Source organism: Grus americana, chromosome 7 (genome assembly GCF_028858705.1).
Source record: "Grus americana isolate bGruAme1 chromosome 7, bGruAme1.mat, whole genome shotgun sequence".
Lineage (NCBI taxonomy): Eukaryota > Metazoa > Chordata > Aves > Gruiformes > Gruidae > Grus > Grus americana.
In genome coordinates, this window is record NC_072858.1 from 15,070,676 (window position 1) to 15,083,540 (window position 12,865).

The window sequence follows — 12,865 nt, forward strand, 5'->3', positions numbered from 1 at the left end:
CATCTTCAGGGCAGCCTTGAGCTCCATCAAGTGTTGTTCCTGTCCAGGAGCAGACCACAGAAATCCTGGTGTCTTTGTTAATGCACCTTGAGGTATGCGAGATGTTTGCTTTTTTAGCTGGATGAACGCTGTCTCTGGGTCATTTTCCTGCTCTGCACTGCTGAAGGCAGAGGATGAAAATGCTCCCCTTGGTGCCTGCTCTTGCCCTCAGCTGTAAGTACTGAAAGCATCTCACAGCCTTCCCTCCTTTAAGCTGGGCTGTTAAGGTCTTGCTTCTTGTCTCCTGTCAAGGTTCCTGGCCAGGGTACTGTATCATATGGCAGGAACAGCAGCAAATTTAGCCTGCTTTCCTTTCCTCAGTTTGCCTTGCTGTAATGAACCAGCTCATTTTGAAGCCGAGGTCTGTGCTGTACAACACTTCGGAGACCTGCTGGAGGCACCAAACCCAGGGAGAACCGCACTGCTTTTCTGACCAGATCCCTCTCTGCGAACGCTGCTTTGGGAGCATGGCTGGCTTCTTTCACATAGCACGTGGATAAATCTTCAGGTCCCTGGGAAGAGACGTGGGTTGTACTCGAGTATACGGCAGTGACAGCATGAACTGATGCACTCTGCACGTGTTTGTACCCTGGAGAGGGAGGATGAAGTAAAACCTCTGTCCTCAAAGGTGTCAGTGGCATGGGAGGAAGGCATTTGTCAGAGATGGTCTCCATATGAGCTCATCAGGTTTGAGTCCTGCCTCATCCTACTTTGTAATAACCTGCCTGGCCAGGGGAAAAAAGGAAAATCAATGTTTTTTTGTCCCCAGAAGCCTGATACAAATGGAGTGTGGGGAAAGGGCTGCAGGAATAGCTGAGGATGAGGGAATGTCTGCAGATACTGCTCAGGGTGCTGATAGAGCATAAAGGTAAGGGAAGAAAAAGCCAGCACTTGCTTGGGAGATTAGGTAAAAATCAACCTCCCCATGCTAGGCTCACAATGTCTTTGGGAGGATTCATTAATACTTTTGTGAGTTAAAGCCTACAGTTTTCACAGCATCGGTGAGTGTTTGTGTTCCTCCAATAAAAGAATATTTTCAATTTCATTGTACTGTTGGCACAGGCTCATTGATGAGTACACAAGCACTCTTAGATTTACTTGATATAGTATCAGACTGGGTAGTCATATTTATTGCCTCTTTAAAAACTGAAGCTTTCAGTTTAGATTAAGGACTCGTCATCTCTGATCTACGCTTCAGTAAATGGTACGTGGGAAAAGCAGGCCAGTCACTTTAGAAACCACTTGTACATTGGATCCTTAGGATGAGCATCATTTTCCTCTCACATGAAAATAAATCCTGAGTGTTCCTATGCTTGCAAAGACTCTTCTGAGCTTAATTGCTTTCTCTTAGCAGTGTTTAACTTGTATCAGTCTTCTGATGAGAATAAACCCATCCTCTTTGGTTGTTACAAAGCCTTCATGAAAGTGGAGTGATGGGGGCAGCATAAGAGAAAATACCTGAACCCCACACAAACAAGTGTTGGTGGGTCACTGCAGGTGTGATTGCTGGAGTTGCTCATGCTGGGAGAGTCCAGGGCGAGTGTAGCTGTGTCAGGTGGGAGAAGACAGGTTTGGGTTTTTTATACTGTTTGGTAGATGAATTGTGATGTGGCTTTATAGAAGTACTTGACCTGTGTTTTCCTGTGACATGGTGACCATATTTACTTGGCAATGCTGGTGTTGGTGGGCAGAAGTGAATTTGTGCACACCCCAAAGCTAAACTGCCCGGGAGATGGGGGCTAGCTGATATAATAGCAATGGGAGCGATATGAGCCGTGATTATCCTCTCATACAGAAGGCATTTGACTTTGCTAGGTTAAAAACTCAGATTTACTGCCTAAATTTCTGTGCAATATTTGAAGTGGATGGAGTTCTAACACTGTTTGTGATCAGAGTATTTTGCTAAGACATCTTGACAGATCACTGTGATCCAAAAGAGGCTGTTAACAGTAATAATTAGCAGTGTGTAACTGAGGCTTAACTGCTGGAATAGGGTACCCAAAGGCACTGCTGGAAAGATTGCTCTGTGGGGCTGTAAAGGAATATGTATGTTAGGCATGCTGGGATTCAGGGAAAAAACACATTTGTGGAAGGGCTGTTGAAACCTTTCCCAAGCTGCCTGTACCTGCTGCCTGTTGGTTACCTTGTCCCACCAGGTGAGCAATCGGAGAACTGTGGGGGAAAAATTGCTAGTCAGGTTTTGCTTTGTAAGCATTAGTAAGAAATAAGAGGCAAGGTTAATATTTTTCTGCCAAAGGAGACATTCTTAGGTTCGTATAGTGGTCTAAGTGGGACCCCAGAAAGTGAGAAGTGCTTGTGGGGTTCTTGTCAAACTAAGTAAGAAATTACAGGAAACTTGTGTTGCAGTGAAAGGGACAATGGGGTATGTAGGACATCCAGGATATGTTCTGTCTGGGATGATTACTTTTGTGGAGCAGGAGGGGAAGAACTTGAATTCGTTTCATGTCCTGGAATGAGAAAAGGAGAAGGGCTGGGAGCTGGATGTGAAACAAGCTCGCACGTGCCTTTGAACATGCAGCGGACCACTGTGCGTGGATGCGGTGGTCAGCAGTGGAATGCCTCACGTGGGACCAAATACCAGCTGCCTGCCTGCGGGTACTCTGTGGGTGCAGGATGCAAGCGGATGCAAAAGAAACCTTTTATTTCTTATTCTGGAGTTCAGCTCTGCAGAACAGGCAGAAACCAATAAGACCGCATAGACTGACCTCCCATCTTTCACAGGCCATGCCATTCCTTCATGTTTCTCTGACATTAGCCCATTGATTTATGCTAAAGTACCTATTTTTTTCCAAAAAGACAGATCTGAAGACACCAGGAAATGAGAAAAACCAACACTTCCCCTGATAATTTGTTCTACTAGTTGACCACTGGCACTCTTTCCTGTTTCTTATTTCTCATTTCAGTCTGTCTGGTTTCTGATCCTAAACACTAGCTCCTGTTATAGATATCAGGAGTAAATCAAAATGCCCTCTAGAATAGTACCTGCTTTCTTTTCAGAATGTTGTGTATGGCAATTAAATCTCTTCAACTGGTCTTGATTTTGCAGAAGGCTGGGGCTTAGTGCTATTGCTACTGGAGAAAAAGCAAATCCCATCCCTTCCCTCACAGCTGGTTCATGCCCTCCTCACACCCACATGTATACAGCCCTGTAATGATTCTGTTGAAATATATAAAATTTCTTCTTGTTGCCTCTGGGTTACTTTAAGTTTGCAGTCTGCTTGCCTGCAGGGCTGTATGGATGTCTGGTGGTGTGTGCTGAGCCCAGCATGGTGAGGAGGAGGTCAGTGGTGTTCCAGGTGGGATGTTGCTGCAGCAGAGCCCCCTTTCAGGGATCAAACTGCCATCAAAGCCTTTCGCTGAGGGATGCTTTTCCAGTCCTCAAATTAAAAGAAAAGCAAAAGACTGATGTGTTTGGCTAGTGCCTAATGCAACCAGCCCTGTCTGCAGTGCTTTGTAAGAAACAGTAACAAAACAGTTATTGACAATAAAGCAATAAGCTTTCTTGAGTGTATGATAGTGAAAAATGCCTGACAAGAAAATGGTTTTGCTTCCTTTGAAGGGTTTACAGCTATTCTGAGGGCAGAAATATGAGAAGAGCAAGCACCCACTGCAAATGTACACCCTGTTCCTCTTGAAGGGCTTGGCTGATAGGGAGAAGGACATGCACAAACCGTTTGAGATAAATATGCCTGTCAGGATCAACCCAACTGAGGCAAAGGGGAATTAACTTATGGAAACTCGGTTAAATTAAAGCACATGTGAGCTGGAGCTATTAGTGGGAAAATGCAGAAAGATGTTTGTTTCTACACACATGCACTCATTTCAGTGAAGACAAGCTGGGTTAGCAAAAGGTCTATTTAATAAGCCTGGAAAAGCTACTTGGATGGAAATCAGTGAAGGTGCACTTACAGTACTGGGCTAGGAGGGCTGAGGCACAGTGGCAGTTTTTAGCAGAGAGCAAGGAACTGTCTTGCCCAGCTGTGGCTGATAGGGAACATGGATGAAACTAACTCATTTTTGATTGGAGTCTTGTCTTTACAAGTTAAACTCTTCCCTAAGAAGGAATTAAAGGGAATTCCTTTGGCCCAGCTGAGGGAAGTGTAAGAATACCTACTAAGTTATGAGCATCTTACTTTTTTGTGGCCCATTTAATGAAGCTGTAAATGTTTCATGGTTTGTATGACTCGACTTTAGTTTTAACATAGGAAATGCTTCCTATATTAAACCTCTCAATTTCTTCAAGGCTATTACATGAAAACAAAGGTTTTAAAGAGCCTTTATGACTTTTCTATAAACAGTATAATTAAAAAGTTAGTAATTACAAGTTAATTATAAACTGGGGCTGTCACAATATAAAGTTAAAGGCATAGCTGAGCTCCAAACCATTTTATTATCAGAGATATTCAGATAGTCAAAGTCAGTTAGCCTGTTGAAAATACTAACCTTGTACCTAGAAATGGAGTCTGAGGCATACAATGTCAAGGAGAGTTTTAGAAGGTCACTCATATTTTCCAAGGTTTATTTTGAAACTGTACCCGTTTGTCTTAGCTCAGGGTTTGACCTGTGGATCAGCACAGACTGTTTGTGTAGATGCCAGAGTCAACAGTTGATCATTAAGTGGCAGATAAGCTACTGAGAAAACCACCTATGAGTGTCCCAGGGTGGCTCTGCAGTGTAACTCTGAAATCAGACAGAACCAGGGTTGGCTGGAAGCAGGATGCTGTAGTGGAGGGAACCTGTTTTAGTAATGCTTAGTGATGAAAACATGGAGTATGGGGACACACACCCCAATTACCTCTCTTCTTTAGCCAAGCTGGGGATGCTGAATGTAGGAATTGAACAGTAAAAAGAAACAGGTGAGGAATAATCCAAGAAGAATTGATTATTTTTAATTTCCTGAGACAATACACTTAAAGATCCTTGTGGAGAAATGCCTTCTTGCAAAATTGTCCTGGTTTTGTCTGAGATAGAGTTACTTTTCTTCCTATCAGCGGGTACAGTGCTGTGTTTTGGATTTAGGATGAGAATAATGTTGATAACACACTGATGTTTTACTTGTTGCCAAGCAGTGCTTACATTAAGGCAAGGACTTTTCAGCTTCTCATTCCCTGCCAGCAAGGAGGCTGGGGGTGCACCAGAAGCTGGGAGGGGGCACAGCCAGGACCCTGACTGCCCAAAGGGATATTCCATACCATATGATGTCATCCTCAGTATACAGCTGGGGAGGTGGGCTGGGAGGTGGTGCAGCTTGAGAACTAGCTGAGCATCAGCTTTGGGTGGTGAGCAATTATGTTGTGCATCTCTTGTTTTGTATATTCTTTTACCATTATTATTGTCTTCCTTTTCTGTTGTATTAAACTGTTTTTATCTCAACCCAGAGGGGAAAATCCTAGGTGTGCGAGCAGTTTACCCTGTGGGTATGGGGACAGATGCTTCTGCTCTACACAGGGCTGCTGTGGGAGTACTATCTGCAGGCTTGCACTTTGTTCTTCAGGAAAGCTGTGTGTCGCTCAGGGAATTGAGAGGACAGCAATTAGCGGTGCACTGTAGCAATATCTGATCTTTCTTAGGTGGAAATTGCTGTAGCCAACCCTGTATGCTGCCCAACTTTGTGCGTTTCTAGCAGTGATTTGGCTTTAGATCCAAGAAGAAGCTTATGACTCATCTCAGCTATCTGCGACATGGACCAGTGTGGGGGAGCTTGCTGGGGTGCTAGACTGGGAGGGTGTATACAACTCTAGGAAGATGACACATGCTGTACTTGCTGCCCTATGCCTGTAAAAAAAAAAAAAGTGAATCTTTATGAAAGAGGAAGTTTACTTAAAAAAAAAAAAAACTTATTTAACTCATTGTCACACGTCATTCACATTTTCACACCCACATACACACGGGCTCCAAGACATGTGTCAAAGCTTGCAGGGATCACTTGTGTAACAGAAAGGATGAGGTGTTGGCTGTCAAATCCTTGCTCCATCTTTTTAGTTCCTCTTGAGCATACCAGATCTAGTTTTTTAGTTGATTTGAACCAATTTCTTGGAAGGTCTTTTACTCCCTTAAGAAATCAGAAAGTTATTGCAGTGAATTTTTTTCCCTGTGAGAACCTTGCTTCTTCCTCCATAAGTCTTAGACAAGGTGGTTGCCCATTGTCTTTTCTCATGTGAGTATCCTTATGGCCAGTTTGCCTTCCTGTTTTGACAGCAGAAAGCAATGGCACATACAAGGTGACATAAGCTTGTCACCATTCTCCTGTTATTGGAGCACAGGTCTCCTGATGAGTTGTTTCAGCTGTGGCCTCATCAGAGCACAGGCTTCATGATGTAAACATCTCATCTGTCAATGTTTCAGTCTGATTGCTGTTGATTGTGTTCTTGGTCGTTGATACAAGCCACTTTTCTAGCCCTTGCTTGATTAACAGTTTTTGCTGGTGCTTTCCTTCATATTTCTGCTATGACTATCTGCATTTCTATCTGAACACCAGCCTTCCTGGAACAGGTAGCTGTATGGGGTGTATAGCGGTTGGCAACATTTTGTAGATGTGCAGTGACTCTTAGAACAGGTGTAGGAGGAAGCGGTCCCTTCACGGGCTGTCCACAAAGCTTGCTGACACCCTGGTGTTGGTCATAAAACTGAGAGACTCCAGATGAGCACTTACAGCTTGCATTTGTGTTAAGTAGATGTTGGCTTTTGCCAGTTTGCTAAATGTGCCTGACTAATCATTCTACTAGACTAATTATGTCTGTTCTGTGAAGGCCAGCTGGTATCCCAGGCGTATTTGCGATATTAGTGACTAAACAACTTCCTTGCTACTAGCACAGATCTGAACAGCCCAGCCGGTTAACTTGCTGGCCTAACCTCTTTTTTTATTAACATCTCTTTTCTGCTTTTTCAAAGCCTGTTCCTCTCTCACCAAGCTGTGATGATGTCATCCACTGGGCTTTTTCTTCACTGAAGTGATAACTGTGCAGTCCCTGGCTTCTGGGGGAAATGGTTGGTCCTGCAGACTTAGCTGGTTAATAAAGTCCTTTAAAAAAGATTTTTTGAGTACCTGCCACTTTTGATATATTAGCCTTCTATTTGTTCTCTCACAGACATGGAACTTAAGATTAAAAATAGTAAGGCAGTGTAAGGGGTTTGACTGACTGACTGCATGTCTTGTTTTTGAAATATAACAAATTCTTCACTCACTTTGCCTAGACATCAAATGTCCTGTGTCTGCTTACTTCTGATGGAGGCTGTGATTCTTCTCCTGTCCCAGCAGGCATTTCACAATTAATTATTTTTTCAGGCTAAGCAACCCCTGACTTCGTTAGATCTCTGCAAAAGAAAGATAACATTTGAGGCTGATGCAGGGATTCCCTCAATATTTCCAACAGAGATTTTAAGAGTTTGGTCAGAGCATACCATGTAAGTAGAAGAAGAGGAGAGAGAGGTCTGGCAACTTTGATTAGCTGGCTGAACTTACTGAATAAAATTTCTGTTCCATGTTATGCTGAAGGCAATGTGTTCATGTTGTGGAGAAAAAGCTGGAGAAACATTGATAAGCTGCCAAAGGAAAACCCTTTTCACTGACTGCTAGCAGTGGCTTGCCCCTCATCGCTATATTTTGTTTGAACTTTGGGTCAAGAGTGATTAATCTTTGCAAAAAGAATCAGCGATGAACAGGATGTTGACCAAAAATGTAACACTGCTCTTCTCCAAGAGAGAGCTTCCCTGGAAAGGGACCTGCAAGGATGGGAACTGGCTTTGGTGAATGTTAACATGATAGGTGATATCTGCTGAAGAAGCCACAGGTGAAGGCCATTTCCACTTTTACTTTAATTTGCTTAAGCTGTAAACAAAGCTATTTCTAGTGCTCTTGAGAAGGGAATGTTGTGTGTGTGGTTATATAGCTCTTGCCTGTGAGGTTTAAGCGTTGAGAGTCCTGGCACTGACAACTTTGCAAGGCTCAAATAATGAAAAGATAGGATATGGGAGAAGTAGAATAGGTGGAACTTAACTGACCTACATTGATTTGAAGTTTTCCATGAAAATGATTGTGGGAATGGATAAATGTCAGGAGAATGATCAGTGTGTGTTAAAGGTGTGAGCAAACTATGTAGTGATTAGTAAATGTATATTAATGTAGTAGAATTATTATGGTACACAAAGCCAGGACAGATGATATTTTCTACGTGGTGTCCCCTTGATACATCAGTGCAATGCTGCCAGATTCTTGCCCAGTCAAAAAAAGGGAACTACTGTGCTAGCTGAGTTCCTGGTTAGAGATGCCAATTCCCTGGATGAAGCAGGCTCTGAAAGAAGAGCAAATACTTCACAATCTTGAGATATGAAAACTCCCCGTTGATGAAACTATTATTACAGTTGAAACCAGTACCATAAATATTCTCTCCAGATGTTCGCTTAAATGAAAGTGCAATCTTCTGCTCTGTGAGCTGCATGTCAGGATATCAGTGTCTGCTTGGTAAAAGAGGTGTAAATTGGTCCCTGGAATGCTCAGAAGGGATTTAGCTGAGCAGCTGATATGGTAACATCTGGGAATTAGAGTGGGAAGGGAAGAGGTTCTCCAGAAAGATGAAAGAAAAGGAAACTAGGAATGCCAGGGAATGTCTGTATCTGAACTGTACTGTAATTTGTGGCTGTGCTGAAACCACGCAGCAAATTGGTGGTGAAGGGAACAAAGAGCAGCCGAGGCAGGCACAGCCAGGAGGCTGGGGCTGCAGGTGCCTGGGAAACAAGTACATCAACTTGATGAGCTTACACAGTCGTAGCTCAGACACATTCACGTGATCTGCAGCTATGCTTCTAGCTATATGCTCAGGTATATGTTTCAGTCAGAGGAAGCCAGCCTAAGTCTAAAGAAAACATCTTTATTCTGTTTTAATGAATGAGAGTTTTTCCTACTTTAAAAAACCCAAACTGTGTAGCATTCAGCAGTCCCCTGTACATTTGCAGTGCAAAGAGTAATGGCTGCCAATAGCAGAACACTTCCACGAGCGTGGGTGTTATCCCTTCCACCAGCTCCACAACTTTTTTTAGCATCTGTGTTCTCCCAGGAAAAACAAGGAAAAAAATCTTCTAAACATTTCCTGTCTCTATCCATTCCTTGCCATCTACGCGTTCAAATCTGTCACCTGTTTTCTATTGCTTCCTATCTTTCCTCATATATGCCACATTAAATCATATATAAATGGATGCTGAGACAGAGCTGGTCTTTGCTCCTTGTCCCACCCTGACTCTGCTATTGTTGTGTGCATAGAACAAAGCAAAGCTGTGAAGGATGAGAAACCTCGTTATTACAGCTGTCTAGCTAAAATGAGCAGCTTTGAAAGCATGACTGATAAGCAGCTAGGTGAGACTAACATGCAGGTATCTGCAGCCATCAAACATAACAGTATTTGTAGAGAACAGCTGTGGTAGGATATGATAGTGTCATATATGATAGTGTCTGAATATAGCACTGGGATATACAGCATGAACTACTACTAGCTAAGCATTAGATATAGCTTGAAAGTGTGATTAAATGCATGTGTAATGAAAATAATTGATGGAAAAGTATGTGGTAGAAGATAATCACAAGCAGGAAAATGTATCATGCAATGTATAAGAAATTATTTAAATGTCTATAAAGGAGAATGATGGAGAGAATCTTTGGTTTTGGGGTGCTGGAGAGTTGAGCTCCTCCCAAAGTGCATCATTATATTGCCAACACACAATGTAGTGATTCCTGCTACTGAAATAAAGGAAGTGCATGACTGGAGTGGTGGCATGCTGAGCTTTGTGGGTGAGCAGCCTTCTGAAAGATCCAGGTTTGGAGACAGATTGGGGAATCTGTGCTGCCAGTTGTGACCAACTGTGCTCATAGCGGTTGGTGGGAGAGAGCTGCCTGCGTTGTGCCTGGGAGGAACAGCCTGCCGTGTACCTGGGGCACTTGTGTTTCAAAGCCCCCTTCTGAGTTTAAACAGACTCTATAGGTGCATATGGATGGATAAATAGTTACCAGAAAACAGGAAGCTGAAGAGACAAAACATACATGCTGAGAGGTAGTGTGTGCAAGCGTCCCAGGAACCAGAGCCAAGAGGTCTTGCTGATTCCACAGGAACTGATGATCCCAGGACACAGATGAATCTACACAAGGCCACCAGCGCACATGCCATCAACAATGGGTTGTATCCATATCCAAGAAGGCGATGGTGACTATATGCTGACAAAGATTACAGGATTACATATGCATCTACAGAAGCAGATTGACTTTCTGAGCATTGACCCTGAAGCCACTGGCACATCAGTATGAGCTTCTGTATCTGAGAAAACCACTGTGGTCAGCTTCCCCTTCCCCACTGGGTAATGATGAGTGATTGCATGTGTATGAATCATGAAAGAATACCTGAATTTATTGTCTGGATAGTTATCTGATATTAAAAAGTCTATTATGGCTTAATAAAGGATATGCTAATAAATATTGTTTGATTGGTTTCTCCACAGACTTGATCCTGTATCAGAGAAAAGGCGATTTACAACACTTGAACTCCGAGGGGGGAAGACTTGTGAAGATACCTGTCTTTGCCCTTACCTGTTATTCTACATTGGTTCCTTAAAGAAATCTTCCTTTTGCAGCCTCACCACTTGTTTCTTTGCTTCTGTCTGCTTCTGTTCTTGTACTTAATATTTCAGGAGAGTTTCACGGTCCTCTGCCACTTCAGAAAACTACCTTATCTTTTCAGTCTAATTCCCTTGAGATAGCATGAGGTCGATGTTTTTGAACGACTTAGCTTTTGCTGCGCCTTTGCTGAGGTCAGTCACATTAAAACAAGGTGGAAATGAACAGTCACATTAATGAGAGAGGAGGGCCCTAGAATTTCAAAGAATGTGGTTAGGGTAAGTATTTCATATGGAGCTTTGAAACAGTCATGTTATAAAGTGGATGGAGGTGCATAGCTTAAGATGGCCATCCATGTGCAATGCCCTGCATATTGTACACTATGACTTTGCAACCTGCAGGACCTCCTCCTCCATTTAGATCAGGGCTACAAATCACCCCCTGGAAAACTGTCATCTTCTCATAAATTTGAAGAGGAAGTTGGAGTTAATGGTTGAATGCAGGTTATAGCCTCTTCTGACTGCTGAGGGTGGCCCTGTGGCTGTGAATGGCTGATGGCCCATATACCTAAACATACTTCTCCAGGAGTGGTCTGCTGTGTCAGCCGTGCGTGGCCACTCTGGTTGCTCCTTTGCAACAAAGCAGAACCTACTACAGGCGGTGGTTGCAGTTGTTGGGAGGGCTGGAAGCTGGAGTCTGTCTAAAAAGTTCTCTTCTGCCAGAGGAGCAGGTGTCTCCATGCAGAACCCCTTGGGTGAGGGATCTACGGGGGGAAAGGAACAGCCTTCTTCCTTTTCTACAAATGAATTTGAGGTATTAACTCTCTCTGTGGCTTCTGAAATTGAAAGCAAACAAAAACTGTTCAAGAAACTGATGTGGTTGGGTTGTTTTTTGGGATTTTTTTTTTACAGTATGATTTCAGCTGCCACTGTAAGACTTCAGAAATAGTTTCTAGTGTTAAAGTATGGTAATTCTGCGGTGATGGATGGTTTTCTAGAAGAAAGGCTGAAAGTACCGATGCATTTACATGAAAATTGGACAATCTTGAAGTCCAGCTATGCTTTCAAAAGCCTAAAGGCAATTTCTTCACAGACTAGAAATGGTGCTTTGATTTCGCCTCCTTCGTTTCTTTGACAAAAGCATACGTGCCCTTTCAGATTCAGGTCTTTTAACTCTATTTAGAAGATTTACATTAAAATATTATAATAACGATCACATGGCTGTGACTGATATGTTTCAGATGTTAAAGGGCTGTGCCCAAATCACAGTTGTTCTTCACGACAGAGCTGCGCCAGGGGGCAACACATTTCTCTTTGGATACTGCTTCAAACCTCTGCACTCTGGGATACTTCCTGTTTTTGCTTGAAAATAAAAGCATGAGTCATTCTGGAAGGCAATTAAGGAAGAGATGAAATAAATAGCAAAGAATGACTCGTATAATACCCCCAGTATAGTTCCAGATCTACTTGTAAAACCTCATCCAGTTTCCCAGATTTGTACTTTTTCAAAGTTTCTGGTTATTTTTGTGTGTTCAGACTGCGTGATGGGAAGGACTAATAGAAATGAAAATCAATAGCACGGAATTGGGAAATGATTTTTCAGCTTCTTTAAAGCAAGGCATGAGGTAAGTGTCTTCTAACTTTTGCTGAATTTGGAGAAAGGGAATTGCAAGTAGTGAAGTGCTCCCAAATTGTCAGGGAAAGTCAGATTCCCTCTTTCTTGGGAATAATTAGTATCTATAGTGATAAGAGTTATTCTAACTAAAGTAAGTTTAAAAAGTAGCTTGAGTATTATGATTAATTACTGATAGCTATACTTGTGTGCGTAATGAGTGTTGTTGCTATTTATTTGAAATTAAGGCCTGCTGTAGGGCATGTATTAGTTTAAACAGCACGTGTGTATGTACAACTCTCCTGTTTGGTGGGGGGGGGGACGGGGACGGGGACGGATGGACACACGACCTAAGCTGATACCATTACAGCTGTTGCACATTTTTCTTACTTCCCCCAGTGTCCTCAGTGCCACAATACCCTACTGTTCAGACACTTGCAATAAGCAGTTTATCATAAGCCATGTTATTACTTGAGTAATTAGTGGGTTTTGTGTCCTTGCTGTCTGCTTATTATGAGAAACAGCTTCACCTTGTCATCACCAATGCTGGAACGAGACTTTCTGTAGAAGCTGCTTGGTACCTCCATATTTCCTGCA

General features: G+C 42.8%; 1 protein-coding gene across 2 annotated transcripts in view; it reads left to right on the forward strand.

Moving 5' to 3' along the window:
* SLF2 (SMC5-SMC6 complex localization factor 2) overlaps positions 1-12,865 on the forward strand; it is a 44,957-nt gene continuing 32,092 nt past the window's right edge. Inside the window, exons 1-2 of one of the 2 annotated variants that reach the window (XM_054831397.1) lie at positions 1-92; positions 10,543-12,281. In XM_054831397.1, coding sequence (XP_054687372.1) covers positions 12,220-12,281 — 62 coding nt within the window. In that variant the 5' untranslated portion in view covers positions 1-92; positions 10,543-12,219. Of the gene's footprint in view, positions 93-4,789; positions 4,917-10,542; positions 12,282-12,865 lie in introns of those variants that run through there. The other variant, XM_054831396.1, reaches the window with a different exon arrangement.